Genomic DNA, 24,732 nt, shown 5'->3' on the forward strand with positions numbered 1-24,732 from the left:
AGGTAAAATGGTACCTTGAGTGTTGGAAAAGGATCACACAAAAATATTCTTTGGAAAGAATGGAAAAAAATATAGTCCAGCAGTTGGAAGCTACGTCAAATCCTCAGGAAACGAATTTAATTACCTCCGATATATCGTCAGAAGCAACAACATCCAAGTTCACACGAAGCAAAACGATAACATATCAACAACTGAGGCACATATCATATGAGTCATTTTTAGAAAAGGCAGTTGAAGTTTCTAAAAATGATGTCATTGCTGTAAGACTATCAGAATGCGTTCGTCCAGGGGATGCCCACGCTTTAGACATATGATAATCATAAGAATTGTTGGAACAGGAAACGTCGCTAATGTTTTGAGGGCAAAGACAGAAAAATAATACTGGGGAGTCTCCGAAAATATTAGGATCATCTGTTGAGTTTCCCAACTGTATAAAGTCGTTCCCGAGGGATGGAAATACAACTTTGGAATGTTGTGGTATCTGGCAATTTTAAATTTGAATCATTCCCGCTTTTATGTAGTTAATTTATGGAGTAAAACGCAAGTTACGCCACTGTGAATATTTCGGCGCTCTTAGTAACTCAAATGGTGCAAGGACGAGCTTGGTGGGCGGGCGCGCGTCGTGCTTTTCACACAGTTAAGCCCACATTACATCTATCAACTAATTCATGAATTTGCCCATGGATTTATTGATGAATTATTTCATGGATTTATTGTTCAGATAAGAACACTTTACACTTGTCAATAAAACCATGAATTTTCTAGTCTATGTTAAGGATTGCCAACTTTGAGATCGTTAAGAGAAAAATTACCAAACGCCCAAACAAAACAAACAACCCTCTGTTTTACATAGGTTACCTATTCTTATTATCGAGATTAATATGAACAGAAAAACAAAGTTAAGGCATAATAATTCAGCCAAAGTTAAAGCAGCAGTAGTTGCTATGATGGTTGCTGCTACAGTGCTTGACACTGATTTACCACATGCGAGGAGGTGGTGGACCAGGCCTTGGTTGCAAAGAAAGGACAAAGGCAACTTAAATTTAGTGAATCAAGAATTTCAAGAGGATCCGGAACAATTTAAACAATTTTTGCGTATAGATGAGCCAACATTTAATAAACTCTTGGAATTAGTTACACCTTATATTCAAAAAAAGGACACGTACTTTCGAGAAGCAGTCTCATCAAGAGATAAATTAATAATAACACTGAGGTTTCTCGCTACTGGGGAGAGTTATAGAAGCTTAATGTATTCATTTAGGCAGGCAGAGTCCACAATTTCATTGTTTGTTCCAGAAGTTTGTCGTGCAATTTATCACTCCTTATCTGAAGAATATCTTAAAGTAAGCAATACGACATTGAGACTTTCTAGATACAAATCGCTCTCTTTTTATAGGTACCGAATACAGCTGCAGAATGGCTAAACATTGCTAAAGATTTCCAAAATATTTGGAATTTACCCAATGTTCTTGGAGCCATGGATGGCAAGCATGTTGTTTTTAAAGCCAAAAGAAGTGAAGGATCCTCATTTTACAATTATAAAGGCCAGCACAGCATCGTACTATTGGGCGTTGTGGATGCTAATTACCAATTTATTTATGTAGATATTGGAACTAATGGCAGGGTTTCTGACGGTGGGGTGTTTTGGAACTCATCACTGGCAAGTGCACTATTTCATGATCAATTGAACTTTCCAGAGGACAAGTGTTTACCAGGCAGAAATAAACCCATGCCATACGTTATTGTAGCTGATGCTGCATTTCCTTTGAGCGAAAGAATTCTAAAACCATATCCTTTCCGAAATATGACGAAAGAGGAACGTATTTTTAATTATCGATTAAGCCGGGCACGCAGGGTTGTTGAGAACGTGTTTGGCATATTAGTAAATCGATTTCGTATTTTCTTAACCACAATCAATCTGGACCCACAAAAAGTGCAAGAAATTACTCTGGCTTGTTGTGCATTACACAACTTTTTACGTAGAGAGTGTAAAACATTTGTTCATCCTGATGAAGAAACAAGTGAAGACTTTACATTCCTTTATGGACTTACTCGTCAGGGAGGCAATCGTCCAACTAATACTGCACTTGAGGTCCGGAAAGAATTTACAAACTATGTAAATAATGAAGGTGCAGTACCTTGGCAAGATGATATTGCCTAAGTGTATATTTTAATTTTAAGTTAGCAGTAAGACAAACCTATAGTGCTATAGTTGTAAATGTGTTCAATGTTTATTGTTACTTTTAATTCCTATGAAACCTTTAAATAATGTTAAGCATATTACCTACACATTTTTACAAACAAACTTCAACAAAATAAAAACTAAGAAATGACTTATTACATTAAATGTTTAAACTAACCCAATTTAATCTTGCGATTCAAATAAAATATTTGTAATTTTTCGCTTAACTTGTGTTACCATATCGGGAGAAATCTGCCGCAGCTCTGAAGCAACAAACCTGCAAATACAAGTTTTAGTACCTATCACTTGTAATAATATAGATATAAATTTACATTCCAAATGTATCGAAATGATCCAATTTCTCTCCTTGTGTTTTTTCTAAAAAGGATGTAGCCTTCTGTAATAAATCGTTAGCTTTATCTACATTTGAAACTTTACGTCTTTTGACACTTGGAACAGAACTGCAGCCACTTGCTACTGACGTTGAGGGTGACAGTAGCTCAGCTTCTACAGTGTTTAATTCATCGACTGTACCCTCAAACACCACCTCATTTTCTTCATCACTTGGTATTTGCATGTTACAAAGAAATTATGAAAAAAATGGAATAACTGCACTGAATAATACATACATTAGTAACTTCTTGCAGATTGCTTTCTCCTCGTCGCACAGGGGCAGAATCTTGCAAAAAGTGTAGCAGGTCGAAACACCACCAAGTGGGTGTATAGACATCATCTGTACTCGACCCACTACACTTTTTTTTCTTCACACTTGTTACCTCTTTGAAAAATTGAGTGCGCAATCCATTAATTTTCTTTTTTACATCGGTAGATGTAAATTGCGTGTTTCCCAATGCTTCGTTCAATTTCATGGTTAACTCATTCAACATAGACTCCCTCAACGTTTTATTCTTGTAACGGGATGATTGTACATTGTACAAATCGGGATAACTTTCGTATAAAGTAATAAGAATATTGGTTTGGTCCCTTGTAAACCCAGAAGCCATCTACAAGAAAATTGCTTTTCTGCTTATATCCTAAATATTATATTACCTTATTTTTGTAAACGGTAACGTACTTTTGAAACTAAAATTAACTGTAAAAGTACAACACCACGGACGCTTTCAATAAAAGTGTGGTTATAATCTACACCCTAAAAAATTAGTACAAAATGCCGCCGTCTATTGGTATACATGGAATAACAACAAAATTACTAAAATATCACCAGAAAATTGACGAAAATTAGAGTTCTTAATTCATCAAGGAATCCACCAACAAACCCATGAAGAAATTATTGAGAAAATTGATGAATTTATAGTACTTTACACTTGACAATTTAACCTTGAATTTGTCCATGGGCAAATTCGTGAATTAGTTGATAGATGTAATGTGGGCTTTAGCGATATATCTGGCAAGGTAGCAGAATAATTGTGGTATGCAGAATATATGCGTTTGATTCGAAAATCAGGTAAATGTATCCTTTATTTTCGACTTAATTACTGTAAGTAGCTTAGAATGCAGGGTGGTTTTAGTGGATTTTGTACTTCTGTACTTTTTTGCTACTTCCATGTAGTTTAGCTAACTTTAGCATGTCTTCAAGAGTTACTGGGTGGATTTTATTGTTTACCAAGGGCAAGTTTAGGATTAGTACAGGGTGTTGATATAATTTAGGACGTATTATAGTTTTGATACGTAGGTAGTTGAAGGGGAATTTTCCATAGGTGTGGGTGGCTTTCATTTCAGATTCATATTTGAGAGATTTTGTGAACGTGTTGTTAATTTGGCAACCACAATGAATGATTAGCAATTTCTTCGCTTGAGTCTCCACATTTCAAACTGTTTTTTTCTATACATTTTTCCATTTGTATTTTATCTATTATTTTCTCTTTAGCTAATTTGAAAATTACAAAATACACACAGCACACTTGAGTGCTGTGTTTTGTTTAAATGTTGTGAATTTAGAATGACATTAATAAAAAGTGTTCGCCCACGCCAGGTTTGGGGCAAGGTTACCTACAAAATGCAATACAATGCAAATAACAAAAAATCATCGCTTTCAAATTGTTAGAATTGATATTTACACACGATTATCAGATGTTAAGGAGCAAAGGTAAAAACCTTTTGTGCTAAAAAACTTCTTTATGAAATCCTATTTTCTGCTTGCCTGTGTGTATGCCTAACCATGACAGTTAATGCGATATGTATTTCGAAAATGATTCTCCATTTCCCCAAATTTCAAATGACATGCAACATTCATTACGTCGTTTAATATAAGAACAGTCGCAGATAGCCGCCCACTGCAAAACTACGTCTTTTCCTTCGCATGGGCTAGACTCACAGGCGACCAGTTTTACAGTGGATGATTGCGTGACTGGTTTTATACTAGAAGAGCAATAATAAAATAAAACAATGAAGTGCGGGCCAACTTAAGGTAAAAACAGAAGATCTATAGATTACTCTATTTTCACTATGGAAACTAATTGAAGCTCTTCCCGTAACAATAATCTCATACATAGAAAACGTCCTGTAAAAGACAACATAGTAAATTCTCGGGATTACATCCCACTAAATTATTCAATACGTCATGGTTGGCGAAAGCTAGTAAATGTTTGCGACGTGTAAAGTTTGAATATTTGGAACATGCTGTAAATCAAATATGACAAGGCTTGTTTGGTCAGATATTTATTAAGTTTTCCAAATTTACGTGTCTGTGTTTGTAATTCCCCAACGTAAGTCGCCTGCGATTTCCTGAAGGTTTTAATTTCGCAGGATATATTCCACAAAGAAAAACACACATTTTTCTTAAGACGAACAGAAATAAGTAAATATCTCAATTTAAAAGGCAAAACTTGTTTATTTTGCGTGTAGTCAACATCACTTGATTGCAAATTTGTATCTACGGTATTTTCGTCTAACAAGGTTTTTTAAGAGCAGCATCGACAAAAATGGGGGTGCACGGGCACTTGATATAATTTGCAATTCAGCGGTAACTTACTAAGTGTAGGTGTAGTCGCCTACAAAGGGGTAGACCACCAAATTATGCAACGTTCCGGTTGTCGACTATTATTTAGTGGCTAATTTTTAAGTTGCAGGAGATTTAATGGATAAATCTATCTCAATATCTACTTTCGAAGCCAACAAACGACCTACCTGAAGTAGAGTGAGTAATATTGTTGACTGTTTATATAACCCGCTAAACTCAAAACGTCAAGTTTTATACAAACATTGCGAACTCCCGACGGAATTCTTGAGAGATTCCCGAGAACAAGGCCAGCTACTCGGAAGCCCATTTATTTGCAAACTAGCTCTTAGTACACAATCCTCCAAACTTTTACATCACATAATAAGCAAAAGGCAGTGCTAAAACTTTATTCTCCCGTTTTGAATTTCCTTTTCATTTTATAACAAAGTTTTTACTTAAGTTAAGTTTTGAGTTATATTGCAGTTACTGCAGTAAGTTTGAAAATATTTTCAACGGAAACGAAAATGCAAATAATTTTATTCTTAAAAGTTACTTAGTTTCGCGTAGATGTTAAATTGCAGAAATTGTTGCCAACACTCAAACCATGTGCCCATACAAATTGACTCTACAGTCACATTTTATCAAAAACGAATAGACAACATCGTAAAACTGACTTTACACACTGTAAAATTTAAGAAAAACGAATGAAGCTATTGTTGAGAAGATAACCGATTGGGTACGATTTTCAGTAGGGGAATTTGTTGACACTCAACGAGCATTCGGAAACACGACTTTTAATCTGGCTCATATTCAATAGAACTGATCCTTGAACTCGTAGAATCGATTGGAGAAGCTCGTTTCGTTCTCGGAACAGATGGACAGACAGGTGGACAAAGCCATTACATAAAAGGAATTTCTTTCGAAAAATTCAAATAAAAACTATGTCACATTAGGCAGTACATGTGGAAAAAAAATTTTTCCAAGCCGTTATTCAAACTTTTGACAGCCTCAACAACCATGAAGATGGTTACGGATCGAAACTAAGATAAACCTATGTGTACCCCAAATTTCGTCCAAATCTGTTCCACGTTTTTTAGTTATCGTGTTCATAAAACACGAACTACACCCACAGACGGAAAGAATCACTTTTTGGGGTCTGTAGGCTTCAAAAAATCCAGAAAACCCAATATTAGCATATCTAAAATGTATCACGATCTTTAGACAAGAGGCCAGAGGCAAGTAATGTGCTGCAAGGTATGGAAGCTATTTATTCATACCTGGAAGAAAACAGGGAAGAGTGCAAATTCTCGCTTCAAGAGCTAATAGACAATAAGACAGTGGTGTGCTTCAAAGTCGATCAAGCGATCCTGTAGGAAAACTGGTACGAAGAAAGAAAAACCTATAGTAAGGCGGATAGGTTGTGAATAGTGGAAACTCTGGCACTAATCTGTTTGGAAGGTATTCGTGCAGAAGTTTTTGACACCGTAAACCTAAACTCCATCTAACTCTTTCTTACTAGACTACCAATACCTAAAACGCTACAAAGGTATTTCGAATTGATAGGACTAGAGGAGGAGAGAAAAAAATTGCACTTATGACGGCTGTAAAGCCAAAATCTGTCATATCTTCAATTATGACAAAGGTTGGTGCACATCTTTACCGAAAATTCGGTAAGAAACACCTGGTGAACCTCTGTGCAGCTCTTGCGCGAGCAGAAGATTCACCAGGAATAAAAAAGTGCCAAGTAAAGAATAGTTATTGGATAAAATTGAACACAATGGACCCACATCCAAGCTTTGGTGTCAATATTATCGAATCACTGCTCCGCTCATGAGGCGGAGCGGATGGGAGATTGGAATCTTCACCTAGAATGTGTTAGCAAGATGCTCTACTTCTTAAAGTCTGTGGGACACTTAATTTACGCAAAAGTGCCCGACTTGAAGGTATGCTCGACCTGGAAAAGCACATGAAGTCAGACGAGTATCATATGTTCACAGGGGAGCCTTCACAATACATCGCTCTAATAAATTCTTGTCTGGTTGAGGTCCGTGAAAAGCCAGGATGGACTGACTAATGGTCGGGGTATCAATCAAGCAGTATGCTGGCTTGCTGGTCAATAGAGGAGGTTTCCAGGGTATCGAGATACATCAATCTCAAGAAGATGCCGATTTTGATATAGTAAGACTGCCCTCATCGTTCGATGTTTTTATCATTGGGGAGGATGCTGACTTACTGGGCCTGCTCTGGATAGACCAATCTGTACTTCCAGAAAGGCGGAAGAAGTGGATCAGAATGCACCTAATATCCATCAAATTCCTTCACATGTGGAGTAATGCAGGTTCCACGAGCAGTGGTTTTGTTCCTACATGCCATTAGTGAGTGGGACGTTACCTCTCCCCTTTTCTGGTGAGGAAAGATGAAGTGGTGCAACTTCCTTAAAAACGGACTGGATAGATCTCACCGGCATTGTTCTTGATCCAAACTCTAACTAGGAAGAAGTAGGAAATGCAGGCGAGAAGATTTTGATGAACCTCTACAGAGGAGATGAAGGAACGCTGAACGCCTTGCGATACGCGACATTTCTAAAATCAGCAGAATAGCCCGCCTTCCCCCTACCACAGATGCTGCAAAATATCATTCTTGGAGGACCTACCATCAGGTTCAAAAGTAAACCCTAATCAAGATCTCATACTCGTCACAATGTGCGCAGAGCTCGCTCCTCAGGCCCTGCTAAGAATGGTGACTTACAAACGAAATTTTCGTGCTCTTGCAGAAAGGCAGGGCTCAAATGCTCCATCGTATGCTCTGTTTGTGAAGCGCGAAATTGCCACAACGTCACCCCTATCGTCCTGCACGGGGAAGACGAGGATAGCGACGACTCGCCCCCATCTCCACAAACGTTGCCAGGATAAAAGTCTAAATTGTGTTTATGAGTATTTTATAGTATGTTTATTTGAAGCCAAAGGTTACATCTAAAATGACAAATTCACCTTTTGCAGGTTTCGCGGTTTTTCGAGCACCCTGTACAGGGTTTTCAGCGTTGCAAACTACATATAGAGTAATCGTAGTTATCTACCATCAAATGTGGGTAAAATATTTGGTGAAATTCTTGTTATGTAGATCAACAGACAACAACAGTAACGGGCTGAGATGTAAAAAGCTAATGTTGCATTTACCGATTTAATGTAATATAAAAACAGGTAAAAGAAGATATAAAAAAATTCCCAACCTTTTTGCGATCTAAAAGAACATACATACCCCAGCGGACAAACAAAACGATCTCTAAAGGTCAATTTCATTCACTTAAAAATAAAAAAGACAAGAAACGGCCATTTTCTAGTCGTTACGTCTAAAACGTTCATAAATTAACTAGAATGGTGGCCAAATCAGAACTGTATGCATGATTGCATAATAATGAACGCAACATTCCAATAATTCTTCAAAAGTCATACTAAATTCCTTGTATCCATTCTTCTGAAGATCACAAAATCCACGTTGCTGAAAAGTAATATCTCCCTGAAAAATGTTAAAATAAGGAAACATTAGGGAAGGTAATATCTAAGTCACAAATCAAGGTAAATGTTTAACCATTTAATACTTCCTATATAAGATTAGAGCAACTGATCTACATCATCAGTCATTTGCATAATCTGAGACCTCAGGTGAGAATCCTGTTCTGTGTTATAAGATATTGAGGGATATGTTAAAATTGGTTTTCGAACTTCCCTCGATTCACGAAATTTGTAACTTCCATTTCTGTACTCGTTTTTTTTATTTCATTTTTTTAGGTTTTGTTCGCATTGTGCAGGATTTTTCAATGTGAAACAGCAAATTGTGGTATTAGTATTAGGGTAAGTAGTGATTGAAGGATCCGTGCGCGTTGTTAGAAAGTAAGGTTGGAAAAACTAGGCATTCCTAATATTATATTATTATACCTAATTTATGGTAATTGTATGCAATGTGATCAATGTGAAGTCCACACTATTGGTAATTTTATTATTATTGCAGGCACGAAGTTAGCTAAATTAACAAATATAAAGCTTTTTCTCCCGATTACAATGGTCGAATCAGAAAATCAATCGAACATCGGGTTATCAAGGTATTTAACAAACTAACCTTTAATCGCACACGCTGTATATCTTTACTTATTTTGAAAGAAAATAAAATTTGGAATAAAAAACACTTAACCAACCATCAGTAAATTGAAAATCCAAGAAAAGTCATAGGACAAAGCCGGTCAAGCCAACGCAAGGCGAGTCCAGTGGTTTCTTTTTATTTCATATTACGAATCTCTGTTCTCAAGTGTGGCACTTGAAGTTTTGACCCCACCAACAGATACGTTACGTCTAGACTTCCATTTTCCTTTATAAGTACCTATTTTCCCGCACTACGTTCTCACGCTATTCACATTTTGGCCACCCCTAAGCATTACACATTTGCAACGCGCTTTCTATTTGTATCTTCTGTGAAAAATATGTATATTTTATAGCAGACAACGCGGTATTACGTCTTACGCCATAAAATCTTTATTACGCGTTCGTTACATAAATAACTGTTATTCATTCTAAATGGTCCAAATTATTTATCTACTGTAATAGAATAACAAAGGATATCTTACGTAATTTGGAAGCGTAAAAATAATTGAGTAACAACCTGCTCCGAAATTCCCTTACGCGCCACACCCTCGCATTATGGTCCAGTGAGTGCTTTTAATTTGACAGTTGACGTATTACTATTTTACAAGCACTTTGCTCATATAATACTCCGCGACGTTTATAGATCAATCACGAGGTTGCGTATTGGATAAAAAATCTCAGAAATGGGCACGGAAATCAGTTGTTTGGCATTTGTTTTCTATTGATAGGATATTGACTATTTTATATTCAAGCTTACTTTACGTAGACAATAGTAATAAATAATGATGGCTCTACACTCGCAAGATACCACTTGCACACCACTTCATCTCGCACCATCGCGACCGTGGCAACTTTCAATTCGGGCAATTTTACATCTATAATATGTGTATGTTTTCTGCAATAGACGGCCTTGAATCTGAATTCCTTTTTTGTTACAACTAAACAACGTGGAATTAAACAACCCCGTCAAGTCAAGTGATATGTAACATTTTCATTTCCTCAGTTATTATTGATTGAGGACCACTGCTATTACAGCTGACTCGGTTAACAAGCTCTGATTGGTGCGTAATATTTAACGCGCCGGCTATTCGTACTTTCTTTCCTTTTTTTATTCAAATTTCTTTGTACAGACTGTTTCACACAAACCGTTACCTAAATGTATTCTGGCTCTCATTAATAATTTACATCTGAAATTTTGCATACCAACACAGTTTTCATGATCTATCAAAAGGAAATACTGTGATCGTTTCACTTCCGATTTTACCGGATGTGGATATCAACATCCTGTATTTTATCGCATTTTCGAAACCTACATGGAAATCTACGTCGTCTACGGAAATTGTGGTTTATCGCTTTCCCTCAATAGTTCCCAGTTTTATACGAGGAGCCCAATCATTTAACGAAACTGGGTGGCCCTCAACTTGTTAAGGTTTGGATTTAGAGAGTATAGGCAACTGGTGATGCACATGTAATTCAATGGGGCGTGCATTGCCTCTGAACTTCATTCACCATTCCATAAGCAAGGGGTGTATATGATCGGAAAAATATGCATTAGGTAGATAGATGTACAGAGCATAGTTTCCATACAATATAAACTGATATTTTGTCCATTAATATATGGTTAAAAAATCCAGAAAACATGCGTCAAAAGAATTCATAGTTTAGGAATTAATTGCAAAAATTAGGGAGCATCTTAAGCAATACGAGTGTATGGGATCGGTAGCGTGAATACTTATCTATATTTTGGCAATTCACGTGAAGCTCAAAAGTTTTCATAAAAAAAGTGGTGAATGAAGTTCTGAAAAATGGGCATGTAAACTGGAGAAATGGAAATAAACTACGCAGCTGTGACTAATATCGCGGTAAACAGTGTAGCTTCTTTCTCACAGAGGGTGCCACCAAGAGTTTTATGAAGTCAGTAAAAAATACGATAAAGATATGAAATAGGTAAGCGCTTTTATCTTGCGATGGAGTTGTTCTTACTTTTTAACTAGGCTAGTACTAGTACTACTGTGTAATGGGCTAATGGGGATAATAAAAGACCAAAAATTTACGAGCAAAAAAAAACTAGCAGGCTATGTAAGTTGCCTATGCTGAATCATTTAGCGATTCTCTTTCAAGGTTGAACAGAGCGTGCGTGTAATAGAATTTGCTGACAGCAAGAAAAAGATCGTTCACTGGTATATTTTTATTTTGTCAAGTACTTGCTTCGAAATTTGTTTGGTTTCTCTTTCCTATTCTATTCATTGCAAAAGGTACCTCCTCTACCTATCGTTTTATGAAATAAATAATAGAAATGGGGATAGGTAACATTCCTTTACAACAAATATCAAAATTTTACGTAATTTTTAGAACAAAGGGCTGTTGTATATTGTTGTTGATGTCTGGCAAGATGCGACCTTGTGTGGGTGTTTATTTGTAATGCGATTTGTTTGACCGTCTTCCCTATTCTTTATCTTTGCTGATTGCAGATTAAAATACCGTAATTTATAATTCATACATTGTTGCAAATTAAATTTTTTGAACTTCAATAGTTCCATTGAATAAAGCTCTTTATTCAATGATAGTACCTATTACATATTAGTATTAGTTTAGTCAGTTTAGTGTAATGTGTAATAATTGACCTATACAGGGTGATTCAAATTCAAAGGCCACCATGGGGATCTCGGGAACTGTAAGAGATAGGTAGAGGTAGTTTACATTTGACAAAGTTACCCTTGATGGTAACATCTTTGTAATGGCTCAATCTCAGCTTGGAGTTTGGTAAATTGTGGCGTTCCGCAAGGATCTGTTTTGGGACCGTTACTTTTTACAATCTACACGTCGGTAATTCCAGAAAACTTGGTCCACTGTCAATATCATCTATACGCCGATGACACTCAAATATACCATTCGTTTGAACCCAACGATGTAGTGATGGCGTGTGATAGAGTAAATAGAGATTTATCTCATCTTGTACATATTTCTTCTGTACTATCCCTAACTCTGAACCCGTCTAAATCCTATCTAATGCTCTTTGGAAGACAAAATGACAGAGTAAACGTAATGGATGATATTTCAATTTATATTCAAAATTCAAAATTGCAACTGGTAGACTGTGTCAAAAACCTTGGTTTACATCTGGACTATTCCTTAAAATTCGACACACATATAAATAAGTGTCTTCAGCGTGCTTTTGCTAACTTAAAGCAAATCTTTGTAAATCGTGAATACCTTACTGCTGACTTAAAGAAATTATTATGCGACTCTTTAGTGCTATCTGTTTTTAATCATTGTGACGTAGTTTACCATCCATGTTTAACAAACCATAACAAAAAGAGAATCCAAAAGCTCCAAAACTCTTGTTTAAGGTTAATTTACGGTATTCGTAAGTATGATCGTGGAATATCACAAGCACTTGTGGCGACCGAGTGGTTGAACATGAATAATCGCAGATACGTACATTCTGCTTCATTATACTATACGATTTTAAGATCCAAATCGCCTCCATACCTATTCACGAGGTTAAGATTTAGAACTCACGTGCATAATTTAAATCTACGACATAGGGGATTGCTAGATGTCCCTCTCCACAATACTCACTTTTTCGAACGGTCATTTATTTATCAGTTTACTACCTGCTACAATAGATATTTTAATATATTCAAAAATTCTCCTTCGTTATCGTCTTTTAAAAAAAACATGAAGTGTAGGTTATTAAGTGAGCACTCATATTAGATTTGTAAAAAAATTTTTTTTTTATATGTATGTGTATAACATGTGAATGATACACTAGGTTGAGTGGTAGAGCAACAGTTGTACGTCCAGGTCAACGTGTTGAACTCCGCCTAGATTATTTTCGTTTTAATTTTATTTACATTATATAATTTCGTAATAAAGGTATTATTATTATTATTATTATTATCGGTGTTTCTTGTGAGAACTCAGGTCTAGCCTGGTTAACTAATCGCACGGATTAAAATCAAGTAACGATTAGTGTCTGTGTCTGTGTCTGGTGAAGTTATGTAGGGTCCTTAAAAAAAAAAAAAAAAAAAATGTACATTGGATTATTATTATTATTATTATCTTCTATTTTTAATAAGAAATAACGTTAATTCGTAAAAACGCAAGAAACTACTTACGTACGTTACTTAAGACACAGGCAAAAAAGATATTTTACAAGCATTAAAAAAATTGATGTGTACATTTTTGAAATCAGAAAAAAATTCTCTATCAAATGACACAAAAAGTAAAAAATTACTTCCATAAGAAACAAAGTTGATGATAGTTAACCGGAGACGAAACGTCAAACTTCAAATTTAAAAGTAGCATCTTGTAGAGGGAAAAAAGTGGCCATAATAATGTGTCATTTATTATTAAATATCTTTGTAAACAACTATTAACTTCAGTAAAAAACAAAAACGATTTTCAAAATCTCCTTTTTTCCGGATATCTCCGAAAGTAGTCAGAATTTTCAGTTTCGAAACTGTTTTTGTTAAGCATCAAAATACACAACTTTGCCTAATTTACCACCTACCTATCTCTTACAGTTCCCGAGATACCCATGGATGGTGGCCCTCGAATTTGAATCAGCCTGTATATTACTAATTTACAAAAGACCATCCCTCAAATGTAAGACATGGGGAACAAATGTATATTTAGGTATAAACGGCTAAAAAATTAAAAAAAAATCGGTATACCGTATGTCCCCGGATTGACTTTACAAGAAGAAAAACTTTTACTGTACTTTTTGACAAAAAGGCGTTCTCCATAAAAGCTTTTGCTTGTTCTAATTCGAAATTTCCCTACAAATACAAAAAAAAACGAAAATATGGTTGAACTTTTTCCAAGTCCTAAAAGTCAAAACGCGTCTCTACTGTAATAACATTTCGTTACTTACAAAGTCTTCGCTACCTGTTATTTGAATAGGCACTAGGATCGTTATGAGTATAACAAACACACTTCGTAATGACATTGAATAAAAACCTCTTTATTCAATGGTAACAATGAAAAAGAATTGAATTTCCAAAGGTGTTTTCTTTGAAATGTGGGCGTTTTACCGTTAAGTGAAGGAATCAAGAGTTTTACTGAGGGCCCTTCTAAACAAAAAGCTCCTGTCGCCTCTTGTGAACGAATTTTACGATCTTAATTTTGAAAGTCCCCCATGCCAATAATTACGCGATTTTTACTTCATACGTTACGTTACAAGCGGCTCATTATTCTCCTCAAGTTATGTGTGGTAGAGCGCTAATTATAATTTTGTTAACCTAGCAGTCTGTAAGGAGCCGTGAACGACCTTGCGTTTGTGTTTTGTATTTTCTTGTCGTGTGGTTATGCAAATCAAATTGCATTTTTTTAAAGCTCCCTCTGTGTTGTTTGGGGCCCACTTAAAGAGAGTATAATGATTTAAATATTTCTATAGAAAACTGCTGTAGTTACGCTATTCATTATTAGGTACCAGCACATTCTAACGAAAAAAACTTTGTCCTTTACTATGGGTACTTCTCTTTTCAGGCAATCCCAGCCTTATACTAGGAAGAAATGCAAATTTCACCACAACTTGTTTAAAATGAAAATCAACATCATATTTTTCTGTCTATAGTTGGAAAATCTAAACAGTGTTTCATAGCTAAATGCCATTGCCTTTTTTTGCAGCTCCCCAACTTCTATGTACAAATCTGTACTAAATTCATTGAAGTAATTACTGAGGAAGGTAAGGGATAAGTTCGATTCAATTAGTAATACTTATTCCGTGCACCCCTAACATATGATTTATTAAGGTGTACCTATGTAGAATTTTCCGGCAATTTGCACGTCAATGAATATAAAATGCTACATCCGTGGGATTTCTGGTTTTAATTAAAGCCGCAGTTTTTTCATTGCAACCGCAGCTAGGTCTGAAGGTGCATGTAGATTATTTATAAGGGTCAAAGGAGATTTATTTAATTAAAATTGAAAAAGCTAAATAGTATCGTAGTATGGAATTGGCACACACGAATTTGGAATATATGAATCATAAAACGGCAGATGTGGTGGTAAGGCGCGTATGCGCCCCTGAGACTGTTACAGAATTTAACTACCACGCGCAAATTATTTATACGCTCGTAAATTATATTTACGAATAAATTTGCATGCTGTTGTTTGAAGTCTAAATAACCAAATCTGGTAAGTTTGAACAGTAATCATTTCTGCGGAGAATATAATTCATTGTTATATGCGATACTACTCTTGCATAAAATATGAGGCCCCACATTCACTCGTTGTCTGTTACGGTAGTGGGTAGTTTTAATTATGTAATAGCAAAGATTCAAATTTAGATTATGCAAGAATTGGGCTACATTCTATTGGAGGCAGTATGTGTAATGAGTTTGAATAATCAATACGTTTGTTACAAATTTAAGCTTCACAAATCGTGACATCCTGCAATTCAGGAAACGAAGTTGTTTGAAATAATTTTTTTTAATTTGGAGTTCTGTCACGGAAAGCGCTTTTATGGAACATTCTCTTTTACGAATTAGTGTTTATTTTTCACATGTACACAAATTCAATTCCCCTTTTAATTTATTACCTTATGAGAATTGTGGATAGGTAATAAACGTGCCCATACGTTCTTTTATAACTAACACTTTATTTACTATGGACTACTTCCTACATCACATTTACATGCCACTATGAAGATATATGTCTTTATTTCACATGTATGTCATTCTGAATTTAATGAAGTCACTTGTTTCTGCTTCAGCATTATAATGCACGATTATTGTTCAAAGAAAAAGTTAGATTGGCGCTAAACCACACTAACATCAGGGTTTTTATACTAAAACCACTGTACCTTAAGTGTCCCAAGATGCTACACTACAAAGGAGTTGTTGAGTTTATTATAGAATACTTAATTTATAATTGATAATTTATTTAATTAATCCCGTGCGGGGCAGCTAGTCCCCCTCCTACACATAGGTGGTACCGTGTCTGACCCAAATTGTGCGGCTGAAGTCCACAACTCACCAACCCATCTGGCCAGCGTGGTGTTTTATGGCCAAAATTAACCCCTAGGAATGCCGAACTTAAAGAAAGGGAATGTACCCCAGGTTGGTAGGTTAAATCCGGAATCCCACATCGGACGACCGATCAGCCTCAAAGATTCTGGGGGAGGCAAAAGCTCGACAAAGACAGGGAAAAATCAGAGAAAACGAAATCAGAAGAAACACATCAACAACAGAATACACATAGTTACATACAACATCAGACAACATGGCTCAAAATTAAAAAAAATAAATGAACTCGAAGAGGAACTAAGTAAAATCAAATGGGATTAAGGATATCAGAGGTTAAAAGAAGAGGAGAAATGTGTATAGACTTACATTCAGGAAATCGCCTCTATTAAAAAGGAAAGGAGGAAGAATCATACGAAGGAATCGGGTTCTTAATCAAAAAGTAAATGAAACAAAACGTAATCAAATATAAGAATATATCAGATCGAGTAGGATATATAATATTGCCAGCTAACAGAAAGACAAAAATAAAATAAAATTAATTCAAGTATATGCCCCGACGATCACACAAGACGAGGAAGAAATTGAAAATTTCTATGAGGACATCATCACAGCACTAGAAGATGAAAATATAAAACTAATAATAATTATTTCAACGTAAATATCGGAAAGAAAATGGTAGACTCTGAAAACAAAATAGGAGAGTATGGACTTGGAACGAGAAATACTAGAGGTGACCGACTATTGGACTATTTAAGAACAACAAAGTCTTCAATACGTACTTCAATAAAAAAAAAGGGGGGCCATGGGTCACCTCTAATGGGAAGACAAAAAATGAAATAGACTAGTTCCTCTGCCAGAACAAATCAATCTTTAAAGAAGTAACCTCGCTTAATAAATTCTCAACTGGCAGCGATCATCGGATACTAAGAGCCAAAATAGAAATGGATAAACTAGAGATGAAGAAAACAAGAAACGAGACCAACGGTAATCGACCATAATAGAATAAGACAGACCGCGGGATAATATAGGCAGATCTTGAGAAGAAACCTTAAACAACAATCGGAAGCAGAAGAGAGAGACATTAATAAAATCAATAACGAAATGAAAGAAAAGCTATTAGAACCGTGTGACGAAGAAAACTAGCAGGGAATAAGAAACCCAGCACTACGGCTCCAGCTGCTCTCGGTGGTAGGGGTGGTTCGACGATCCTGAAAGAAATACCTATAAATGCTCCGAAAATTTAGGCGCCACTAATTTTTCGATAGTTCCAAGCCGTACAGGAAAAAAAATTAGAAACCTGCTCCTGTTGGTCTGGAAATGCAGGGGTAAAACTAAAAAAAAGAAATAGAGAAAGATAGCGGGAAAGAAAAGGTATTTATTCTTCAAGGAAATCAAGAATTTAACACAGATATTGTAGGGCGAATGATGATGATTGATAATGGCACGGAATGATAACAGGGAAGAAAAACGGCAAAAAAAGAAAACGGTACGAGATCTCGTCTCACAGCAAAACAATAAAATTTGACTCAATTACTTATTAAGATGTAGGGTGACTGAATTAATGTGATGGGTTTTTTTTTCTAAATAAACTTTTTTTTTTTTAGGTAAATAGATAACTTGAACTTAGCTGTTCTGGCTCCTGAAGTTGTCCAGCAGTTGTTCGGCGGACTTGGCGGTGGTAGACCAGTGGCTAAATACGGGGTAGATTAAGGATTGGGATGCGGGTAGAAGGGAACAAGGAAAAAGAAATTTGAGGGTATCGAAAGAAGATTGAAGACTGAAGACGACTGTAGATTGAAGACGGACGACTGAAGACTGGAGATGCGAAGATTTCTTAGTAGTAGATAGGTACGTATAACAAGTATAGACAAAAATAACTAAAACTACAAGGCCCTAGAACAAAAACCTAACATTACGAGCTACAACTATCACAAAAAGGCTACTTACGAGATGGTGTGGGCCTTAACGTAGAGACAATATATAGATATGTATGTAGGCTCAATTAAATTGGTGGACGGTGAAATAAAGCTCGGATCCTAAGAGACAACGAAGAAATAGAAAAGGATACAGACAACAAAAATACTTACACAAGGGTTGAAATCCGGCGAGCAAGGGTAACATATATAATATATTGGTTGTAGATAACTTCACAAACACAAATGCGTTTCCTCTTCCACTCTTAATCCCCAAAATAGGGTTTCCAAGGAAGAAATACCAATTCCTGGTAATGAGTGGAGACTATAGGACGAGGGTAGAAATCCCAAAATTGTCGGATGAAAGCGGCTGCAAAAATTCCGCACCTCACAAGCACACCATACAATTGACAATTGACCAAAAACGGAAACGAAACGTAGAAGAATTTGAAAAAAACGAACAGTAATACCAATAATTAAGGAACATAAAAAGCCAGCGGGAAAAGAAGAATAGATTTTTGAAAAGAGCGGGAAAGAATAGCGTAGTTTACAAGAACTGACAATAGATGACACTGAAAGCGGACCAGAGGCGTAACATGGAATAAAATAGTACACATAAGCTTCGAAAATTAGAATAGTGAAAACAGTAAGGAAAGGAAAAGCGTTTAAAGCGTGAAACGGTAAATACAATTGTAAGAAGAGAGCAAGAATCCAAAGAAGCGAAGAAATCGAAAGAAGAAATTTAAGAAAATAGGCACGCCTATGTGATGAAAATCAAAACAAAATAAACAAATTCCTAACCTAAAAATCAAAATCACTAATGGACCTGTAACAACCGGGAATGGAAAGTGCCAAAAAACTTGGAACGAAAAGGAAATAAATTAAACAAATATAGCAAACGAGCTCCTGGGTAGGGCTATAGCATGTGCAAAACCAAATTTTAAACCTGATGTTAGTTTTGCTTTTATTTAAAGTGCCTCCATACATAAGAAAGTTGGCACTGCGCATGCGCAAAACCAAATTTTGAAACTGGCGTTAAATTTGCTTTTATTAGAAGTGGCTATGTATCAAATTTCATTAAAATACCTTCATAAATAAGAAAGTTTGCAATTCGGTCTGTAAATGGGGGAGATGCGCAAAGGGCACTGTGAATGCTGATCGATTAGGCTCACCTTTTGGAATTGTGTTTTGTATGGCTAAAGCTATGCACATTTTGAATTTCATGCAATTCGGTTCATAACTAACGGAGATGTCAAAAGGGCCTACTTTATTTTTTGGGCTACATTGCCAATTCACGAACTCCCATCTACAAATTTGTTAAAGAATCCACCTGCAAAATTTCATCGTAATCGGTCCATTCGTTTATGAGTTATCGTGCTAACGGACGGACGGACGGACGGACAGACACAACAAAATTATAAACTCGCTAGGTGCTCGTTAATAAACTAAGTAATGAGACAATTAAGGTAATGGAAATAGACGAAAATTAATAAGCGAAGACAAAAGAACCACCGTAGAATACATAGAGCTGAACAAACTTATTAGGCGGAAAACAAGAGAAGATCTAAAAAAATATAATGAAAACGAAATCGAAAAGGTAATCGAGAGGAATAGGGGCCTAAATTGCTTACGGCCAAATATAGGGAAACCACTACTTTTTTCAATAAATGATGAAGCAGGAAACAACTAAGATATCAGAAGAAGTAGAAAGTTGAAAGACTAAGAAAACTGCAGACGTTAACACAGAAGAATATATTAAGAAAAAAATTACGAATGTTAACTCAGAAATACTACCAAAAATAGAGAATTGAAGCCGCACTATCACAGCTAAACAATAATAAAGCACCGGGACCAGATGGAATCCTCGCCGAAATGTTAAAAGAGGGAAAAGAAGAAGTCATGGAAACATTAAGAAATCTCTTAAATCATTCATAGAATCGAATGAAAGTCATTATACAATCCTGTTATTTAAAAAAGGCGACAAAAAGGACTTAAAGAATTATGGACCCATCTCACTGCTGTCGCAAACCTATAAACTATTCATGAGAATTATTAACAACAGGCTCAAGGTTGGTATATTACCGGTTGCGTCGTAACTGTCGACCAATAGCAATCGAGGCGCGAATACGTCACTGGTATCCCACGATTTAAAAGAAGTAATAAATGCATGCAGCCATACAGCTGGAAAATTTTATACAGTTTGATGCGTAGCTATTGTTAACAGTTCTTTCCTGAAGTTTGAATCGTTTAACTACACCTTTTCCACTTTTATTCGAGAAGTTGTAAATTGTATTTGAGAATTGTTACTTGTATTTGAGAAAACATCAAAGTAGATGAGAATAGTCAGTTGGATTTGAGAAAACAACAAATGTAGTTGAGAATAGTCAATTGTATTTGAGAAAGTATCATTTAATTTTAAAAAGTCGTTAATTGTATTTCAGAATGTAATATTAAGAATCAAGCATCAGGCTATGTTATACATGTGATTTTGTTTTTCTCATTTTAAATTGATATCTTCTCAAATACATTTTACCATTTCTTGAATACAATTTAGTACTCTCAAAGTCATTTGATGCCTTCTCAAATACAAATCACTATTCTGAACTACATTTGTTGTTTTCTCAAATACATTTTACTATTCTCAAATACAATTGACACTTTCTCAAATTAACTTTATAGTTTCTCGAATAAAAGTGGAAAAGGTGTAGTGAAACACAAATATTCAGTTTTATATTTTAAAATTTAGTAATTATAAATCGTTATATAATACAGTCAATCTTCGTCTGATGTACCAGTGTTTACCGTGAAAGATAAACACCTTCATCTAACAGTACATCACGTGGTCACATGTCAAACATGGACCTTGACTAAAGCAAACATGGATAAAATAGCGAAGACGCAAAGAGCTATGGAGAGATCAATGTTAGGAGTAAAATTAAAAGACAAAAAACAAAACAGCTGGGTAAGAAACAAAACTAAAGTCGAGGACGCAAAACAACAAGTGGCCTGACTAAATTGGAGCTTCGCAGGTCATAACGCCCGACAAGAAGACAATAGATGGAATACCATAGCACAACAATCGAGACCATGGATAGGAAAGAGAGCAAGAGGACGACCCCAGATGAGGTGAGGAGACGACATCAGAAAGATTGGAGGAACACACTGGAAACAAAAACCACAAAATAGAAATGAGTAGAAAAAAGTAGGGGAAGCCTATGTCCAAAATTGAACGAATTAAAAAGGGCAAAAGAAGAACGAATTTATTTAATATGAATTAAATTGGTAGGCCTCTTTACGGATGACCTCTGATCTGCATTACCACAATTGGCCGACCACGGATCAGCTTTACAATACAATTAACCGTCAGTTCTATTCACTCAAGTTAACCTACTTATTCGCTAAACTAATTTTGGGTTAAAAATCGTTAAGTGCGCACTCAGAGTACAAATAAATAATTCCCGACATTTCTTAAGGTTTCGAATCTTAAATTCTCCAACCATATTTGCGGCCGTCAACGGAGCTTTGACAATCATGTACTCGTAAATGCCATTACTGCTATTATAACGACTTTATATCAGTGGCGGTTTCTCAATAAGTGCACATGAGCACGTGCACTCCCAAAAATCATTTTTTATTATACCTGAATCACAATCTCCGTTTTAAACACTCAAATGCGTGCGAAAAAGGGCCTTTAAAACACACGTGCTTTAAAGTTGCTAAGTAACGATACTTCAAGTATGACTTTTGAAACTGTCATCTGGATGAAATAAAAACTCCTCTTAGGTCGCTTTCTGTAAATGCAGAACATTTCTTTGGCTTTTGTATCTATCCTTTGGTTGAAGCTTTCACAAACGCGCGTAATTTAGGGTATGCTTCCAAATCTGTTCCACTTTTTAATCGCAGCGTTGCTTTAAAGTTTTGAATGAATGCACCAAAGTATAGAAGATTTAAATACCTTTGACATTTCCTTCATATATGCCAGCATTATCGACGACTGTATTCGTAAGTAACTTTCCTATTCATCCATGGAAACAACTTTTCATATTCTTTATAATAGGCTTTACTGGAGTTGGATTTTACACCTACCAACGTTTGTTTAGATTTTACAACAATCGATTTAATGGGCGGTGTATTATCTTTTTCAACGGAAATCGTTTAATTCACAAAGACGATGATTTTTGTAAGCAAACGTCAAGTGACATTTCCATGGCAATCGTGAAATTACGAACACCCAGCCCACTTAATTAGACATGTATTCGAGTATAACGTCAATATGACTTCATTGTATTTCCTATTTTTAAATTATACTGCAGGTATAATAAAAAATACTATAAGATACACGTGTATAATTAGTCTTTAAAGCACTTGCAACGTTAAAGGCACTCCGCTTTGCGTCGTGCCCTTAAACTCGTTGCGCGTGCTTTAAAAACTTGATTATACACTTGTATCTTAATATACTATTAAAAAAACGAAAACAATAGCAATTCTATTTATGAATTTAACATTCTTGCACGTTCGTATCTCGCAATAAAAATAGTTCACTTATCTTATCTGAAATGCAAAACCTAACGGGTACACTGACACACCGCTAAACGTGTATTAAGAATTATTCCCATTCCGCCTTCACGTGCACGTACGATCTCTGATTCGTTCAAACGCTACGTCGCCTTTCCCCGTGCGCCCCGCGAAGGTCATAGTTGTAAAGTATAGCAAGAGCACACTCTCATTGTGAACCAGTATTCGCCGGACTGCGAAGTAGGACTTGTCGATCTGCTAAATTGATAATTAGGTAAGCAAGATATACGGCAACAGTTAAATAGTGCATACCGTTTGAGTATCGAAAAACGTAACGAGGAAGTAAAAAAGAACAGGTATGTTTTATCCAAAATTATAGACCGTATAAAATTTTGTGGTGCTTTGGAACTTGCTCTCCGCAGCCATTGACAAAACGGAGAAAATTCAATAAACCCTGGAGTATTTAGAGGTCTCATCAATAAGCTTTTTTATGCCATTTAATAGGCCCAAAAAACTTCGTGTTGCGGTGACACTCAAAAAATTTTCGCCAACGGCGTTTTGCCCGTGGCCCCATTTTTCCTCCTTTTTTTTAAATTGTGCACCCCCAAGACGCACCACTACGCGCCGCCACTGCTTTATATGAAAAGGAAGCTTGGTCTAAGTAATGAAATGCGTCATTTCAAATCACGTATAGCAAACAAGAACGCATTTAACTGTAGGACACTTCTCTCTTTCCGAGACTTTTCCAGAGGTATTTTGTATCAGTAGCCCCTCGTTACGCATTCTAATGTAATATGATCCTCAAGGGTTGCTGTTGTACGTGACTCGTGCAAATTACTCCAGAAAATTTGGCTACTTAATTCTATTTTGATTGTGCAAATTTTAGAGTTTAATTAGTTTGAAATTTATCTTTCCACTTGAAAATTTACGTTAATGGTTCAGTTTTAACTTTTCCAAGAAGGGTCTAAATACGTGGCTACATTGTTGGCAATGTGAGTTACTGTTTTATAATAAACAAAGGCGCCTAAAATTAATCACTGCAATTTAAAATATATAAACACAAATATGTACAGAATGTAAACGTCTAAATATGTAACTAACACGCAAGGCAGGAAAATTGTAATTGGAGCTATACAGAATCACGCCTCAGACTTTCCACATTTTCCAAATAACATTCCACCATATTCTCTTTATAAATTTCTCGCCGTCATCGTCACGTGCCCAGGGTAGGCATATTTTGAATATCAATATGAGAGGGCTTCTTTAGACGATTGAGTAAAAACAGTTTGAAAGAAAATATGTGTCAAGGGTTCCTCATATTCCCCAGTTTCAATTATCATGATTTTTGAATGACATAATAAATTCGCTTCAACCTTTCGTAGCCTTTCACAGCGCCATACAAACTGTACAATGTTAGTCTCGCAGGAATTAATTCCGTCAGTCTTGAGATTTATTGAGAAATACGTAGGGCATTAATTATTCAAGATCCCATACTTCTTTTATTGTGATAGATACCTACTTCCCACATAGAAATGCAAAGCGGGTTTTATTAGTACATCTTTAAATTGTCTGGATACGCTAAAGGGGTTTTATTTTTGTTCTATCGAAATCCGTCTATCCCTGGATAGCAAAAAAAGCACTTCTACCGGATTCGGAAGAAAATTTATTAATCGCATTTCATATCTAGAAAATGCGAAACTGCACAAACGTTTGTTTGTTTTAATGTTAACATCTACGACGAATGATCGGTTCTAATGAATTATTACTTCATAAGATATACCATGTGACCCAGAGTAAATTTGAATTACGCGCTTATAATATGTTTGGGTTTTTTTTTGCTTTGGATATTGGCGATCGTGGCTTTTTCATCAACAACCTCGACAAAAAGGGCCATACTATTCGTGCATAAAAGCCTTTAATTCATTACCACCTGAAATAAGGTCTATTGTGCCTGAAACTCAATTTAAACAAGCTGTCAAACGATACTTGACCTCTATGTCATTGTATAAATTAGTTGACTACTATAATTAGTTAATGTTTCTGTTTTATGTAT

At 35.8% G+C, this 24,732-nt stretch overlaps 1 protein-coding gene across 1 annotated transcript; it reads left to right on the top strand.

The window, feature by feature from the left end:
- Positions 1-881: 881 nt before the first annotated feature.
- LOC116161728 (putative nuclease HARBI1) lies at positions 882-2,161 on the top strand. The gene is made up of 2 exons (XM_031475186.1): positions 882-1,343; positions 1,397-2,161. The coding sequence occupies exons 1-2, from the start codon at positions 882-884 to the stop codon at positions 2,159-2,161; spliced, it is 1,227 nt and encodes a 408-aa protein (XP_031331046.1).
- Positions 2,162-24,732: the final 22,571 nt, after the last annotated feature.

Source organism: Photinus pyralis, unplaced genomic scaffold (genome assembly GCF_008802855.1).
Source record: "Photinus pyralis isolate 1611_PpyrPB1 unplaced genomic scaffold, Ppyr1.3 Ppyr1.4_LG1, whole genome shotgun sequence".
NCBI classification, from domain to species: Eukaryota; Metazoa; Arthropoda; class Insecta; order Coleoptera; family Lampyridae; genus Photinus; species Photinus pyralis.

Coding starts and splice junctions, on each gene's coding strand:
- LOC116161728 (XM_031475186.1), top strand. CDS start 882: ATGAACAGAAAAACAAAGTTAAGGCATAATAATTCAGCCAAAGTTAAA. Junction 1,344..1,396: donor TATCTGAAGAATATCTTAAA/GTAAGCAATACG, acceptor CTCTTTTTATAG/GTACCGAATACAGCTGCAGA.